The 17,532-nt window shown below is 48.9% G+C and overlaps 1 protein-coding gene across 1 annotated transcript in view; it reads right to left on the bottom strand.

The window, feature by feature from the left end:
• LOC110567926 (uncharacterized) overlaps window positions 1–17,532 on the bottom strand; it is a 119,305-nt gene that overhangs the window by 51,276 nt on the left and 50,497 nt on the right. Inside the window, exon 4 of the mRNA XM_021669137.2 lies at window positions 5,162–5,303. Within this exon, the coding sequence (XP_021524812.2) occupies window positions 5,162–5,303 (142 nt within the window). The remainder of the gene's footprint in view (window positions 1–5,161; window positions 5,304–17,532) is intronic.

Genomic DNA, 17,532 nt, shown 5'->3' with positions numbered 1-17,532 from the left:
GAGAAGAGGATGTAAAAGCACAGACAGGAAGCACTGAGCGTGGCGCCTGGCGTGTGGGAAGCACTCAGCATGGCAGTCATCTCTGCTATTATTATTAGTTAATGTTGTTATTATTATTAATACACGCCAGGCACCGGGCTGTAAGGGGTGAGGAGAGGAAGCATGAACGAACCAGCTCTCTGCTTACAAGGTGAACTTTACAACCCAGAGCACAAGACAGGGAAGCAGAAAAGTGAAAAATGGAGAAGCAGAGCCTGCGTAGAGGATCCCAGGACGGCCACTGACCCAGCCGACAGATCAGTCAGGCAGGGCTTCTTGGAGGAGTTGAGGTCTACGTTCAAACTGACGGATTCGTAGGGAGGAGTCGGTGTTTGAGCTGCGAGTAGGGGTCTGAAGAACCTGCCAGTCCTGCGTTTCAGTCCCCACTCCAGTGCTTCCTGGCTGTGCAATCTGAACTAAGTCCCTTATCCGCCCTGTACTTCTGTTTCCTCATTTACAAAACAGGTGACGGCTGCTACCACCACCAGGAATAAGAATAACACTGCCTCCTCCTGAGGGGGCTCAGCAGCGCTTCCTGCACAAACAGCTAGCTGTCATTTTGTATTTGCCTGGCTCTGGGGACGAGGGAGGAAAGAGACATGGGCCTGGTCTTCGGGAAGGGGAGAAAGAGCAAATCAATGCGTAAAGAAATGCATGACCATAAATTGGGGTGCATGCCCTGAAGAACAGAGCGTGGGGGAGGCAGGATAGGGTGGGGTCGAAGACAACAGATGAGGGTGCGGAGACACTCGGAAGGCCGCCGGGCACAGTTGGCAGGTTGAGCTCAGCCTGCAGCCCCGCAGTGCCCTTGTCCCCCGCCCCAGAGAGCGAGCCCAGCTTGGTGCCTCACACTCTTCCATCACATCGCGGCCCAGGAGTGAAGTCCCACCCACAGGCAAATTTCATTTGTCTCACCTGCAAATTGTTTTCATTTCAGAAATTTGATTTCACTGCTAAAATTTAAAATAAGGAGAGGGCTCATTAAAAAAAAAAAAAAAAATTCAGCTTTTGCCTAAAAAAATGGGAAGATCTGGCGATTCTGGGCCACTTTCTCTCCTGGCGTGAGCAATCTAGTTTGCCACACTCCCCACCCTTCCCTAATTCATACACCTGTCTGGCGCCCCTCATTTATATTAACTACTTGCCTGGCCCCTTTAGGTCCCTGAGTTTGCAGCCCCTACACCAGATGCTGGAAACCCTGCCGGAGCAGATCTGTGCTGGGTACAACCCATGGCCCCTCACATCCACATCCATGCTTCCTACTTTCTCTGGGCCCCAGGAGGCCACTCCATACAGACTATTAGCAGGCCCCTGTGCCCTCTGGCCAGTAGAGGCACCTCCGGGAGACCTGGGGGGTTTTCTCTCCTGGTGCTCTTCCAGCCAGGTGGCACTGGCTCTGGGTCGCTTTGGTAAAGCCGCAGCCCTCCAAGCACTCCTCCCCTGGAGCCGCCCCCCAGGGTTCCGGGCACACTCCACCCGTCTTATGTCCCTGGAGTGGGAACCGCTCCTGCTGTGATCAGTCCTCCTGGACTGCACCATCCCTTCATTGCTTTTTCTAAGCCCTGCTCATATCTGCATACCTTTAATCAAATCTCAAATGACACCACCCACTCCTGCCTGGCCTCTGATTCAGGCCCACCATGCCCGGAATGGGGGACACGTGAGGCTGGGTGCATGGGCAGTGCTCAGCACACGGGGCGAAGGAAGGGATGGATTGCTGCAGCCATGCTGTCTGGTTTCTCCTAAGACTGTGTCCTCAACCAAGGAGCTGGCCACCTGTAAACGTGACCCTTCACCAATAATCCCCGCCCCCAGCCCCGCCACCTCATCAGACTCAGGGCCAGGTCCCTAGAAACATCTCCCATCCAAGAAACTGCATCTTCCTTTCCCCAAATGCACTGGACCACTTTAAATGCACGTCTCATCTGCTCCAAGAGTGCATAAACAACGCCCATTTTCAATCATGTTGGGGACATGGTGCCAGCCCTCATTACCAGGTCTCCAGGAGGGAGTGACAACTGGCATTAGTATTTCAGCACGGCCTCAGAAAGCACATGGCAGGCGCCGTGAACGTTGTGGCCTGCTCGTGCGGCCTTTGCTAGCTGGCAAGCTGAGCTAGCACAGGGGCAGTGAGGCCCCGCCGCCTGGCCTGGATGAGCAATTTCCTATACCTTTGAGGACAGAAAGAGAGAAAAGAGCACCCCTCCCCCTACAACAGCCCCCTGGGTGTCAGGTGTCCACAGAGCCTTGTTCCCCAGCCAGTGCTGTGTCCTCCCACAGGCCGAGCCGCCTGTCATCAAATCCTGGTGGCGATAAAGCTTGGCATGTCTGGTGCCTACCACACGGGGCTCAGTGCTGGGTTATCTCCATTTCACAGAAGGACTCAGGCTGGAGTCTACACAGCTCACTCCGAATCACAGAGCTGGCCAGAGGAAGAGCAGAGGTTGAGACCCCTCAGCCTGTACCTGTGACCCACGCTGGCCATGATTCCCTTGACCCCTGAGGGAACCAGTGCAGAACTGAACTGCCTGGCAGGGCCTCTGGGAGCTTGGGGCTCTTATTGGAGACCTGCCTGTCCCGCTGATGCTGACGAAGAGGCCAGACTGTAAGGCAGTGAGGCGTGGAGCTCAATGCCCATCCACGGGTCACACAAGCCAGCTGCAGATACCTGCTTTCATGAGACTCCTTGGACAGCCTTGGAGAGTTGATGGAGGTAGAGACGAGGGCAGCCTGGCACGTGGGAAGATGAAACTCCGACACTAAATAACCCAAGTGGAGCAGCTGCTCCATTTCTGCAGGAGTGGGATGTGAAATGAAGCTGGGAGGATGGTTCCTCCAAGGCGCCTCGTGAGGGACATTAACCACGCCGGAGCCCGCAAACACATCCCTACGCTGCACAGCTATCGAGCACATACTAAATGCTAGCCTGTGCTAGGTGCTGGGACTAGAGTCAAGCAGACAGAGGCCCTGCCCTCAGAAAGCTCTCAGTCGAGCGAGGGAGCACAGACAGTAACAGCTAAGGTCCCGTTCATGCCGGGGCGGTCTGTGCGTGATAAACGTTGTGATGGCAGAACCTGGTGTTCCAAGATCCAGAGGAGACTTATTCCAAGATGCACATCCTGAACAGCAAACACGCCTTAGAGAAAGCAAAGGGTACAGCACTCCTTCACTTGTGTCTTCTGACAGACGACAGTAAAAGCAGCATCCAAGGGAGCCCCAGTTCACAACACAGAAAAACATTTCCTACACACTATTTCCTCTCCCCAACTCTGCCACCTCACATTTCCCGCAGAGACTCTGATTTGCTTAACTTTCACCCCCAAACTCACTCTTGCACTCTATCCTCTTTCTTTTTCCTCTTGCCTTTCTTTCCTAGTTTTTGTTTTCTTTTTTGTTTTTGTTTTTTTGACACAGAGTCTTGCTCTGTCACCCAGACTGGAGTGCAGTGGTGCGATCTCAGCTCACTGCAACCTCTGCCTCCAAGGTTCAAGCAATTCTCCTACCTCAGCCTCCCAAGTAGCTGGGACTACAGGCATGTGCCAGCACACCCGGCTCATTTTTTAAATTTTTTTAGTAGAGATGGGGTTTCCCATATTGGCCAGGCTGGTCTTGAACTCCTGACCTTCTGATCCGCCTGCCTCAGCCTCCCAAAGTGCTGGGATTACAGGTGTGAGCCACCGCACCCAGCCTTCTCCTAGTTCTTTTAAAATGCATGTTTGCAGCCTCTCCCCAAGGAAAGGAAGGGGCATTTCTCTCCTCCTCGCCCCTTTCTCAGCTCATGCTCTGAACCTTGGCTTGTAGGAGGTGGCCATGCCCCTCAGTTTACCTGGCCAGTCCTGCCATACACCTGGTGCCCTGACAAAATGTTTAATAGCTCCTCCTCTCACTCCCCAAAGTGCCCCAGTTTGATCAATAAATTACATAGTCTCTCTATCAGCACATCACCTCCTGGCGAGGCACATCCCCTCCTTCGAGCCCTCTCCATGTATGCCTCCTGCTGTCATCCTCTTTCAAGACAGCCTACTCTTCTTCCCTCATGGGGCTTCTTACTTTGAAATGCATTGTTTTGTTTGAGGACAGGAAATCTGTTTCCTTTTCCACCTACACGAGGACCTACACAGTGCTTGGGACATTTTAGCCACTAAATACATATTAGTGGGTGGGTGGGTGGGTGGGTGGGTGGATGGATGGATGGGGAGATGGATGGAGGAAGGGAATGAGGGAGAGAAGGAAAGATAAGTGGCAGGAGGGTGGGTGGTGAGACGGATGGATGGTGGGAGGGATGGTAGAAGGGATAGATAAATGAATGGGTTTTAGGGAAACCAGTTAGAAAGCTAGTGCAGCCATCCCAGGAAGAGAAGGTGGTCAGCTGGGAGGGGATGAAGATGGAGATAAGTGGGTGATTTTGACGCCGCTTCTGGAGATGGACTCAAACGGACTTGGCCATGCTCAGTGAAGAAGAGACATGAACTCGGGCTTCCTGCTTGGACCCTGACAGAGCCTTCTCTCCCCAGGCACCTTACCTGAGGGGCAAAATCCCTGCTCTTTCTTCAGGAAGCAGCTTATTGTCACGAAAAAAGTTCAGAGGAACTGTGGAGTGAGTGACCCACACCAGTTCCAAGAGGCGAGGCCTGTGGGCTGGAAGAGGCAGGACCCCAGCCTCCACTGGCCTTACAGGCGCCTCTCAATCACTCCTTAACAGCACAAGAACCCTTGCTAGTTAATAAGGAGTCCTTAAAACCCTCCAAAGGTGCAACACCACGCCCACGATACATCGCAAAAAGTTAAATGGAAAATCTGGGATACCATCTATCAGCAGGGAGCTCAAGCGCCGTCTGCTGGGAGCGAAGAGGAACTCGGGGAGATGGTGAGCGGCCACTGTGAGCCTCGGTTTGCTTCTGTGTAATGCAGAGGTCATAACAGTGCCTGCCTCCCAGGCTAGTTGGAAGATAACATGAGGACGTGGTCACACGAGGCTCCCAGCAGCGCCTCCCCAGCCCATGCTGCGACTGCTGTTTGTGCTGGGGTCTTATCCACGTATTTAAGGACATATTAATTTCATCCTTGTAACCAGCCTCCATGCTGGTCTTTCTCTTTCCTGTTTGCTGATGAGAAAACTTACAGTTGGGGCACCGCAGCCTCTCTCCAGGTGTGTGCAGCCAGCGGAAGTGGTCACTGCAGGTCTCACACTGACGGATGGTCCAGGCACATCCCGTGTGTTTTACTTTCTGAGTTGATCTAGGACAGGAGCCAGCACACTTTTCCTGTGAAAGACCAAACAGTAAACATGTTTGGCTTTGTAGGCCACACAGTCCCTCTTGTAACTATCAGACCCTGCCCTTGTCCCACAGAAGCAGCCATGGGCAAGACTGCGTTCCAATAAAACTTTATTTACAAAAACTAATGAGCATGCTACATTCCAATAAAACTTTATTTACAAAAATAGGCCCAGGCCAGCCCCTGCTCTAGAGAGCACAGAGAATGAAAATTCTTGAGGTGTACATTTTACCTCAAATATCAGTTGCCGGGTTTGTACACGTCCAAGGGTTAGAAGTGGACAGTTAAAGCAGCCCACGTCCCAGTGTTTTCTGTGAGAAGGTGTGTAAGGAATTCCTCGCTGACATTTCTCCTGGGGAGGATGCTGAAGCAGGGTTTCTAATTGAAGGTTAAGCGCTCCAAATTGCTATGTCCATGGAGACATTTTCTTGCTTCCCTCTCTCAGCATCTCGTAGGAAGCACAAACCACTCTTTCTCTGTTGGTGGGCAGGAAAGGCAGCCGGCCAGGGGATTGAGAGACAGGTCGCCTCCAGAATTACTCAGTGGCCACCATCTTGGAACCACGTTCTCCTGGGAATACATGGATGATGTGAGTAAACGCGCTTTTCAGTAGGAAGAAAGTTCAGATGTGTTCTCTAGAGGAGCATGTTGCTTCTGGATGCCAACTTGCTTCTTAGAAATGTTTTTTCCGCCCAGGTGCAGTGACTCACACTTGTAAATCCCAGCCCTTTGGGAGACCGAGGCAGGCAGCGGATAACCTGAGGTCAGGAGTTCAAGACCAGCCTGGACAACATGGTGAAACCCCATCTCTACTAAAAATGCAAAAATTAGCTGGGTGTGGTAGTGGGTGCCTATAATCCCAGCCACTCAAGAGGCTGAGGCAGGAGAACTGCTTGAACCCGGGAGGTGGAGGTTGCAGTGAGCCGAGATTGTGCCACTGCACTCCAGCTTGGGTGACATCTAAAAAAAAAAGAATGTGGGGCTGGTGGGGGCGCGGTGGTGAGGCTATGATTAAACCTTAGGTCTTCTGTCATCTTTCCATTGAACTAGCAACTTCCAAAGCCATCATGCGTAAGTAGCAGGAAGGAATGGGTGGATGAGGGGAGCCAAAAATGTTTTGGTTTTTTTTTTAACTGAGCACATTTATAACAGAATTGTAACTGTATAATGTTATGGTATCACTTAACTGACATATCTACTTTGGAATGTTTATAACTACCGTAAATCAAGAGGCTGCCAAGCCAGGGCAGCGGCCACACATAGACATTCCAAGGAAAATGTATAAAATAAATAAAACAATCACACAGTATCAACATTCCATTCCCGGCTAGAAAACGGAAAATGTAACTGCCCCTGCAAAAAATGCAAGCGCCCAAAGATGAATGTGCGAGGAGCGGAGGCAGATGGGGCCTCCTCACGAGTGCTCAATAAAGACGTCAAGTGGGAAAAGGTTATTCAGTCAGTAAGAACAAAGTGCCTGACCCCAGCGGGCACTCCCAGCCCAGCTCCCTGGGTTTGCAAGGCCTCACCACCGGCATTCCTCCTGATGGTCTTTGGGTGGCTGTGAGTTTCTGTGTTGCGGGAATGTGGTCGTAGCCGTTTTTGTGACTTCCCTCTTTATGACTTCTGTCCAATTTACATTATCTAAAGAAAAATAAAGATTTGTTATCCCCACGGCATAACATTCTGCAGATTTACAAACCACTGGATTTCTGACCTTTGCGATTGCTTTTGGGCTTAAACTACTTTTCTGTCTTGACCAGTGGCTTGTAAAGTACACATCAAAATGAATTCTGGCTAGATAAACGTCTGGTCATTAAAGCTGGGCAGGTCTTTGGTTTGAAGGCAGCCACCGTAGCATTCTTAGGACACCTGGTGCTTTTCTTCGCTGCAGACTCCGGGTGCATGACAGTAGTGGCACAGCCGTGAATCCTGAAACTGTAGGTTTTTGTTTTTAAGTGGTAGCAAAACTCTTTTGAGCCGTCTTTCTTGTCTCAGAGCCTTTGAGGTAGAAGGTACAAGCTTGGGTAATAAAAACTACCAAAAGTTAAAAATTAATAACCACAGGGATTAATCACATCTTGGAGGACTTTGAAGCCATTTTTCTTTCTCCCAGGAGAGGATCTTTGCTTTCTGACAGCTCTGGAGGCAAATGCCCGAGTCGTTTCCCCTACAATTTTTTGGACATTCTACTTTGTCTTTTTGAGTTTAATGTTTCTTTGTTCATCAAATGAGGAAAATGGACAAACTCTGCATTCTCCAGAGCTTGGATTTGGGGTGGGAGAATGCATGTTCTCCTCTGATGGCATGAAAAAGCTTTAGAAAGCTTAAAGTTAATAAAGCCCCCAAACACACAGAAAAGAGAATTTCCAAGGAGGGCGGTGAGAATCGCAGAAACGGGGGCACAGCCCAACCAGTTCAGCCTCTCAGTGAGCTGAGTTTCCTTCCCCCTGCACCTTAATTTGAGAAGAAAAAAAAGAAAATCATCTTCAATCTCATGGTCTAGAATTCATATGTTTAGCCCAGGACAGAAACGCAAAGGGTTAGTGCGAATACTTGACCGAGTCTACCTTCTTTCTTGGTGCTTTTCAAGCCATGTTGGTTCTGAGAGTTCTTCCCACACCTCCGTGGGCGTGGGTTGTAAATGCCTGGTTCCCTGGCCTGTCAGAGGCCAGCGGGGCAGGAGGCCGGAGTCTGACTGATGACTCGCATCCTTGGGGCCTCGTTCCATCCAAGAACTAATGGCACAGACACAGACGGCAGGGCTCTCTCCCCTCCCGCCCTGACCTGAATGCCTTGCTCCCTGCTCATGAATGGGAAAGAAAGTACGCCTGCCAAGCACTCCATTTCTAAACACAACAGGCAGGGATGTCGATTGCAGAATTCCAGATGTCAATATTTGTATTATTGGATCATAATTACATTTCGCAAAAATTACTGCAAAGAAAAAAAAAAATGACTCCTCCCTGGAAGTGAGATTTACTGTCCCTTTCCGTCCTTTGTCTGCCTCCTCGAGTGGCCTCGTCTCTCACTGGGCCTCCGGTGATTTATTATTTCGGGGACCCCAGTGGGGACACAGCACTGCCTTTCTGTAAAGGTCACGTGGTGAATGCAGGCTTTATCCGGGTCAGAAGCTGCCCTCAGACACCAAAGGGAAACCCCAGATGAAGTTAATCAACATCCAGCCCATGGCAGGTCAGTGAGCCCTCGCAGGGCGGGAGGGGGCTGGCCTCGTGGTGGTGGGATCTTTGCACCACTGGCTCCTCTCCAGATGAAGACATTCACGTTTTCATAACGTTTGTAGTTCTCATCATTTCGCCTGGGCATTTGTTTCTCTCCCCTAGGTGAGGGGAGGGTGGGCCTCACATTTCTCCATAGCCAGCCCCTGATCTGTGAGCCGAGGTCCCAGGAGGCCCCAAGTAGGAGTTCAGGGCCTGTTTAGCACAACCAGCCACATGGACAAAAGGTAAAGGAAGCCAAATGGCAACTCTGACTTGCCCCCATGCTTCCAGTTATGAGCCAAGTGTCCTAAGGCCACCAAGGCACCCACAGGGGGTTGTCAGAAGTGACACTTTCAGGCTTTGGCAGCCTTTAAACCTACTGCCACACCAGCCACGTCTGCGAGGCTACCACGTGACTTCGGAGGAAGGAGGGAATTTCATCCACGCTGAGTGGGCCAGGCCCCACGTGCAGACACTTCACGTTAACCAGCGCACACGACAGCACGGCAAGCAGCGTCCGCAGGAAGACTTTGTTCGGAAGTTGGGGGGCCTCTAATCCCCCAAACTTCCCTTTTTCTCCAGTTAAAGGGACACAACCCGACGGGTAGAGCTGCCCAGGAAAACTAGCTTATGCGATGGCAGGAGGGCAGTGGTGTGAGCAGTAGAGGGTTCTTGAAAATCATCCTTAATTTCATTAATAAATGCCCACAAACCCCAAACACAGCCCTGCCCCTTTCCTCGGCTTAGGAAAGAGAGTTTTAAAAGGTCGTCAGTGGAAATGTGTTGGTGTTGTGTGTCTGGGTCTGGGACTGGGTACCCAGGGCCAGGGTGGGCAGCCTTTTGTGAAACTAAGCTGGCGGCCCCGGCCCCCGGGCACTCCGGCTGGAGCTCTCCTGCAGCTCCCAGCACCCTGACGCCATGGGCAGAGGAACACGCCGGAATCAGTACAATTATGATGACTGACTGTCTGCAGCTCAATATCAATCTTTCAGAAAAGGCTTTGCTTTGGAGGGAAGGTATTAGGTGGCTCCGACAACTTCTTAAAAACGTTACTCTTTCTTTACAGAATGTCAAGTGAGATTTCAAGGGGGAATACTTCATAACCGAAGTATGTTTTCCTTAGTGCAATAAACCATGATTGAATGGACACGCCTGCCACCCCAGCCCTCTGGATTTCTAGCCAGAACTTTCATCTGCTTCTCAGAGAAACAATTTTTTTTTAAAGGGGGAGGTGTTTTCTTCAAATACAGGGAAGGCCCCTCCTGGGTGGCAGAAGAAAAGTCAGGTAAACTTTATAAACCTAGCGGGAAAGCTGATTTTGGCAGCGCTGGAAAGTGGAGTGGGGTTTTTCTGTCAGCCTCACTTATTTTTTTTTTTTTTTTTTTTTTTTTTTTTTTTTTATGGCATATATCCAAAGGATTATAAATCGTTCTACTATAAGGACACATGCACACGAATGTTCATTGCAGCACAGTTTACAATAGCAAAGACCTGGAACCAACCCAAATGCCCATCGATGATAGACTGGACAGGAAAAATGTGGCACATATACACCATGGAATATTATGCAGCCATTAAAAACGAGGAGTTCGCGTCCTTTGTAGGGACATGGATGAACCTGGAAACCATCATTCTCAGCAATCTGTCAGCCTCACTTAAAACATCACCAGGAGGCCCCCCAAAGGCCCCAGTGTGCAGAGGGGTGGGAGGGCGCCCGTGTGTGGAAGAGGCAGGCTGGCTGTGGCTCTGGATGGCCACCATCCTCCCCAAGCCGCCACAGGGAGGGTAGAGTGGGAGAGGGTGGAAGTGCCTAGGGAGGGGACGTGGGAGTTAAGTAAGGAGCAACAGCCGCAGTCTCGGGGACCAACAGCAGGCATTCCCCGATGGATTTCTCATCAACCGTGTGGGAGTCATCGGTAAAGGGAGGTGTCCGCACACCCCCAGCTAGACCCCCTCCTGCAGCAGCACCAGCATGAAGACTCATGAGTGCGGCAAGCTCGGTGCAGAGACGACCCTCATCCACGGCCGGTGGCTGTGAGCGGGGCAGGCGAGGCCTCTCTGGGGGAGGAATGGATGTCTTGGGAGACCACAGCTGTGCAGCTGGAACAGCCAGAGGCTGTCACCTGCTTTCTGCTGAGAAGTGGGACTCGCCCAAGGTCACAAAGTGAGTTAGGAGGAAATAATCAGCTCCTGGCTCTGTTCCTAACAAGCAGAATCCTATAAAAAAGAAGAAAATGACTCCGGGGATTTGAACAAAGAAGCCTGGCTATAAATCCACTCTCCGCACAGCTGCCGGCTGATCTTCCTAAAATGCAAATCGGAAGCGCCCCGCGGCCCCAAGATGCCCTTCGGAGGCATCCCAGGGCCCTCGGGAGAAAGACCCAAATTCTTAGCCCTGGCCATGGGGCCAGATGGTCCTCAGCCCCAGACATCTGGACCCACTGCCAGCCCCTCATGTCTATACCCCAGGCGTGAGGCCTCTTGGAGTTCTCTCTTTTTGTCTATCTCTCTCAATCCCTCTCTGTGTGTTTCTCTTTCTCCGCCAGAAACTCATTTATTTATGCAAAAAAGATTTCTCAAGCCCGGCCTTGATACCTGGCCCCGTGAACACCCAGGATACGATGGTGCACACACAGTCCCTGTCCTCACGGGGCTTCAAGTGATGTGAGGCAGGACATTAACCAAATGGTCACATAGATATTTTAAATGTGAATGTACGGACCAGATGCCTTTCCTTAGACAGGGGTGGGAGGTCTCTGGGAGCTGCAGGGTGGCTTCAGGAGGCAGGAGGCGCAGGCGAGTCCAAGCCTGAAGCCTGGAGCCTGAGAGGAGGGAAGCCCCAGTCCAAGGAGAACTGGGCAGAGCAAGGCATGATGCCTTCTGGGTATCCAGGCTCCTGGTCTTCCCCGACGTGGGTGCGACCCAATGCCCCACTCAACACTCGCCTTCCTGGCGGCCCTAAGGCTGAAGTCGCTGAAGTCCAGGCTGGGGCTGTGAGTCATCACAGACCAGGACAGGTCACAGGTGCCGAGCCCTCCAAGGACGGCTGTCCCTCTTCCCTGTCCCCTTCCTTCCCTCCACAACCCATGAGGCAGGTGCTGGGAAACAGGACAGGAGAAGCTCAGAAACTTACCCAAAGTTACAAATGAGCAAATGGCAGAGCTGGGATTGGAACCAGAGGTTGCGGAGCTTCTGAGGCTGCTTTCCCTGCCCTTTCCTGCCTTTCATCCCTGCACCCCAGCACCTGTGTGTCAGCCAGCTCACAACTAACACTAGAGAGCGTGAGAGAGGGAGCAAATGAATGAATGTGCCACTGTGGAAATATGGTTAGCTCACACTTCTCTCGGTAATGGCTGGGCCTCTGTTCATGGGGCCATGGTGTCCCCAGGCTGAGAGGTAGAGACAGAGTCTCCTGGAGGGGCAGGAAGGAGGCAGACACAGTCAAAGCTGCAGAAGAAACAGTGTCTCAGCTAATTGCCTGCCCTCCTGAGAAGCTATGACCAGTCTGGAGGTTGAGTTCTGCTTTGAAGAAGGAATGTTGATCAGCTCTTAGGGATATGAAAGGATGCCCTGAAACCCATTGACAGCCTCGACAGCAGCGTGGACTGGTATTGATCAAGAGGAAATCTATTGTTTTGGAGGAGGGCATGGTTAAAGGAAAGACAATGTGTTAAGACTGTAAATTCGGGAGTGGGGAATAGATGAATAGGAAGATAAGTTGGCAGAGAATGGAGAACACACATCCTCACCCGTCAAGAGCAAGGTGAGCCAGCACCCAGCCGGGTTTGACCAAATGAGCCGGGCGCCGAAAACCTCCATGCCCAGATGCCCCCTCCTCAGTGCTGCCAGAATGCAAATAGCCACACGCAAATGGAGGCCCCACAACTAAAGACAGTGCCCTCTGAGGTCCAGCCAGCGTCCTCTGCAGGACAGAACGAGGCCGGGCACAGGAACAGCGGTGGCTTCACAGGCATGTGTCTGTGCAGCCACAAGGGCTCCATGCTCAACAGAGGCCCACACTTGGTTTAATAGTTTTTGAAGGGGCAACCTTGCATTTTTATTTTTCACTAAGCCCTGCAAGTTCTCTAGCCAGTCCTGCTTGGGAGGGAAAGGAGTGGATAAGGAGGACATCTCCAGGGGTGGATGACAGTGCTGTGCTCAGACACACTTGGGTTCTGCTGCCTGCTTTATCCTTCCCGCTACAGCCATGGGGCGAAGGCTCACTGGATGTGTGTAATTTCTCATTGCCTCGCCAACTCATCACTAAGGGGACATGCCTGGGAGACGGTGAGGCACATCTGCCTGTAGCGTGAGTCACCTGTCTAAACTTACTACTAATTATGGCCACTTAATAATCCCAGTGAGGAAGGCTGAGACCTCTCAAAGGTGAACAGAGAAGCAGAAAAAGAGAGCACTGGGCTTCAGAGGACCCCTTTATCTCCTGGGAAAGGCAGAATGCCCTGGACAGCAGCAGGAGAACTAGAAGATCCATTCTTTGTCCACTGTCTGAGCCTGGAGCCCCACCCCACATCTCCTGCAAGGGAAGGTGGCTGAGACCTCATGGCAAATGGCCACTAGTTGGCACGGCATTTACTGCATGAGTTGCTTGCATCCCAAGATCATTGGCACAGGTCTTTTAGCCAGGGCACCTGGGCATGGTGCCCTCCAATGCCCACTCACATGGTCAAACCCAACGCTTGCCCTGGCATTCAAGGCCCTGTCTAATGTAGCACTACATTCATCTTCCAGCTAGCACTCTCCCCTCATCTCCCAGCTTACCACTGGGCTGGTCCCCTTGAGCACTTCTCACTGGACTTGTGGCTTTTCCCTACTGCCCAGAACCTCTAGGCTGGGATCTTGTTCTACCTCCTCTAGTAAGCTTACCTGCCCCCACAGCTCTCTCTACCGCCCTCCCTCTGTCTGTGTCTGTCTGTGGGCAACATGGTGCCAGCTTCTGAACTCCCTTCACACTCTCAGCTCCGTGATCAAAGAACACACTGGAGTCAAACCTACTTGAATCCCAGCGCTGTGCCAGAGCTGACAACAGTGATAAATGAGAGTGACCGCCCCTCCCCAGCAGACAAAATGAGGTAATGCTTGCAAAAGGCATAAAGAAATGAAGGTAAGACAACAGTAAGAATGATAGTCAGTGTCCTTGCTGGTATGAAAAACATAGCAGATCAAAGGCACCATTAAAGAAAGGCAGCTACAGCCGGTGCAGTGGCTCATGCCTGTAATTCCAGCACTTCGGGAGGCCAAGGCAGGTGGATCACCTGAGGTCAGGAGTTCAAGACCAGCCTGGCCAACATGGTGAAACCCCGTTTTCACTAAAAAGACAAAAATTAGCCAGGCATGGTGGTGGGTGCCTGTATTCCCAACTACTCAGAAGGCTGAGGCACAAGAATCAATTGAACTCGGGAGGCAGAGGTTGCAGTGAGCTGAGATAGCGACACTGCACTCCAGCCTGCACTCCTCTGTCTCAAAAAAAAAAAAAAAAAAAGAAAGAAAAGAAAAGAAAAGAAAGAAAGGCAGCTACAGATAGAAACATCACATTGACAAAAATTTATTCTGACAGCCTGTCAGACAAGCTAGAAAAACTGTCTAAACTGGACAAGCATATAAAAAGACATAGCAACCTGAGACCATGAAAGACCAGCCCAGCCACAGACCCTGAAAGGACCAGTGTGGCCACAGTAGACCTGCACGGACGATGGAGTTTATGACCAGCAGTTCTCGAACTGCCTTCCATAGCGGCGCATACACCTGGCAGGATGGCTGAGTCAAACGATAAGAATATATTTAACTTGTTAAGAAACTGCTTTTTTTCCAACCATCAGTGTAGGAAAACTCTAGTCGTTCCACACCCTCACCAACACTTGGTGTTGTCTATCTTTTTAATTTTAGCCATTCTGGCAAGCATGGTGATATCTCATTGTCCTTTTAATATTCTTTTCCCAGATGATTAATGATGCTGAACAACTTTACACGAATCGTTTATTACTAATTGGCTATCTATCCATATGTCTTTTTTGGTAGAATGTCTTTTCAAATCCTTTGCCCATTTTAAATATGGGTTGTCTCTTTATTATTGAATAGTAAAAGTTATTTATATATTAGAGATAAAAGTCCCTTACAGATATGTGTGTTCAAGTATTTTCCCCCAGTCTGTGTCTTGTCTTTTGGTTTTCTTAACCATGTCATCAGTTCCTTTCTTTATTTTTTTTTTCAAAAAGTTCCTTCATGTCCCTTTTTAATCAGTCCCCTTCCTCCACCCCCTTGCCTTTTCTGGAATGTGAATAACATGCAAATGGAGTCACATATTTGTAGAAGCCCAGCCTCATTCATTCATGATAATACCTTTCATAGTCATCTGAGTTGTATGTATCAGCCCTTCATTCTTCTCTAACACTGGGTAGTTCCAGTAGGAATTCCATCATACGGCTGTGGCACAGTTTCTTTATCCATCCATCAGCTGATGGATATTTGAGTTGTTTCCAGGTTTTTGCAACTATAAATAAAGCCACTGTAAGCATCCATGTATGTTTTTGTACACATATGTTTTCATTTCCTTTGGTTAAGTACATAGAAGTGGGATGCTAGGTGTTATGGTAGATGTATATTTAACTTTGTAAGAAACTGCCAGGCCAGGCGCGGTGGCTCACACCTGTAATTCCAGCACCTTGGGAGGCTAAGGCAGGAGGATTGCTTGAGGCCAGGAGTTCAGTACTAACCTGGGCAATGTGGCAAAATCCCGTCTCTACAAAAAATACATGCACACAAAATTATCCAACCTGGAGTCCCAGGTACTTGGGGGGCCAAGGAGGAAGGATGCTTGAGCCCTGTAGGTCGAGGCTGCAATGAGCTGTTTGCGCCACTCCACTCCTTGCAATGATAGAAACTGGGTCTGAGTGACAACATGAGACTCTGTCTCAAAAAGGAAACTGCCAAACTACTTTCCAAAGTGGCTGCATCATTCAGCCTTCCCATCCTCAACGTAGGTGAGGTCCAGTGTCTCTGCGCACTCACCAGCACTTGATGACGTCAGGGTTTTGTTTCCATTTTTAAGCTATGATCTATCTTGGTGACTAGTCCACATATCCTTTAAAAGGAAGTGTGTCCTGCTGCTGTTGGGTGGAATGATACTTAAAATGTTCATTAGACCAAGTTGGTTGACAACATTGATCAGGTCTTTTATACCTTTACCTATTTTCTTTCTACTTTTATCAATCCAGGGATGTTGAAATTTCCAAGTGTAATGTTAGATTTGTCTATTTCTCCTTCCAGCTCAGGTGTTTTTTTAAGTATTTTGAGTCTCTGTTATTAATATGCATACATTTAGGAATGTTATGTCTCCTTGTGAATTGATCCCTTTATCATTATAGAATGTCTCTTTTTAATTCTGATTATATTCCTTGTTCTTAATCCTCCTGATTAATATAGCCACTCCAAGCCTACTTTTGATGAGGGTTTGCCCAGTGTATCTTCTTCCATCATTGAAATTTATATCTTCATAGTTACTGTGGGTTTCTTGAAGATAGCATATAGTTGGGACTTGTTCTTATATCCAATTTGATCATGTCTGTCTTTTATAATTGGAGTGTTCTGAGTATTTGTATTTAATGTTACTGATATGGTTGGATTTATGGCTACCATCTTGCTAATGGTATAAGGCATTTTAATGATTCCATTTCATTTCCCTTGTTAACTCATAAATTAGACCCCTTTGTTTTATTTCACTTTTACAAAATTGCATTTTTAATTACACAGTCTTCCTTCAAATAACATTACGCCACTTTTGTACAATGTGCAAAACAATAGACTTGTAACAAGAGACTTCCTTTTTGCCCTCTCATTCTCAGTGCCTCTGTGGTCACATCTTCCATGTGTTATACATCCCACTACACTTTGCTATTGTTTATGTTTTTGTTGTTGTTGTTGTTGTTGTTTGAGACAGAGTCTCACACTGTCACCTGGGCTGGTGTGCAGTAGCACAATCTCGGTTCACTGCAACCTCCACCTCCCGGGTTCAAGCAATTCTCCTGCCTCAGCCTCCTGAGCAGCTGGGACTATAGGCGCCCACCACCTCGCCTGGCTAATTTTTTGTATTATTAGTAAAGATGGGGTTTCACTACGTTGGCCAGGCTGGTCTCGAACTCCTAACCTTGTGAGCTGCCCACCTTAGCTTCCCAAAGTGCTGGGATTACAGGCCACCATGCCAGGCCAGTTGTTTATGTTTTAAACAGTCAAATCTGTTTTAAATTAATTTAAAAATGAAAAATAGCATATTTATGTACATATTTGTTATTCTTTCATTTCTTTTGTAGATCTACATTTCTACCTGGCATCATTTTCTTTCTGCTCTGAGAACTTCCTTTAATACTTCTTGTGGTGCCAGGTTTCTTCTGACGGATTCTATCAAGTTTTTTTTTTTTTTTGTCAAAAGAAGTCATTATTGGGCTCTCACCTGAAAAATATTTTTGATGGGTATAGAATTCTAGGTTGACAAGTATTTTTTCTTCTTTCAGAACTTTGACAGTGTCATTCCACTGTCTCCTGGCTTGCATGTTCCCCTGGTTATATAAAAATTTTCTCTTCATTACTGGTTTTCAGTAATTCAACTGTGATGTACGCTGCTGTGGGATTTCGTGTGTGTGTGAATCTTGTTTGTGGCTAGTTGAGGCCCTTGGATCTTAGAATTTACAGCATTCAACAAAATCCACAGTTGTTATTTCTTCTCATTTCTTATCCTGCCCTCTCCCTCAACTTCTCACCTTGGGATTCAAACTACACATGCTTGATATTGTCCCACATGTCACTGAAAGTCTATTCATTTTTTTAGTCTTGTTTTTTCTGTTTCATTTTGGATTGTTTCTATTGCTGTGTCTTAACATTTACTTCTCCTTTCACCCTATTCCCAAATCTGCTGTTAATCCCATATAGTATATTTTTCATTTCTGATATTATAGTTTTCATCTCTAGAAATTCCATTTGATGC

The sequence above is a fragment of the Aotus nancymaae genome, unplaced genomic scaffold (genome assembly GCF_030222135.1).
Source record: "Aotus nancymaae isolate 86718 unplaced genomic scaffold, 86718_ANA_hifiasm-v0.15.2.pri h1tg000029l, whole genome shotgun sequence".
Taxonomy (NCBI): Eukaryota; Metazoa; Chordata; class Mammalia; order Primates; family Aotidae; genus Aotus; species Aotus nancymaae.
The sequence above is the reverse complement of the archived record's forward strand: the minus strand, read 5'-3'. Positions and strand labels throughout refer to the sequence as shown.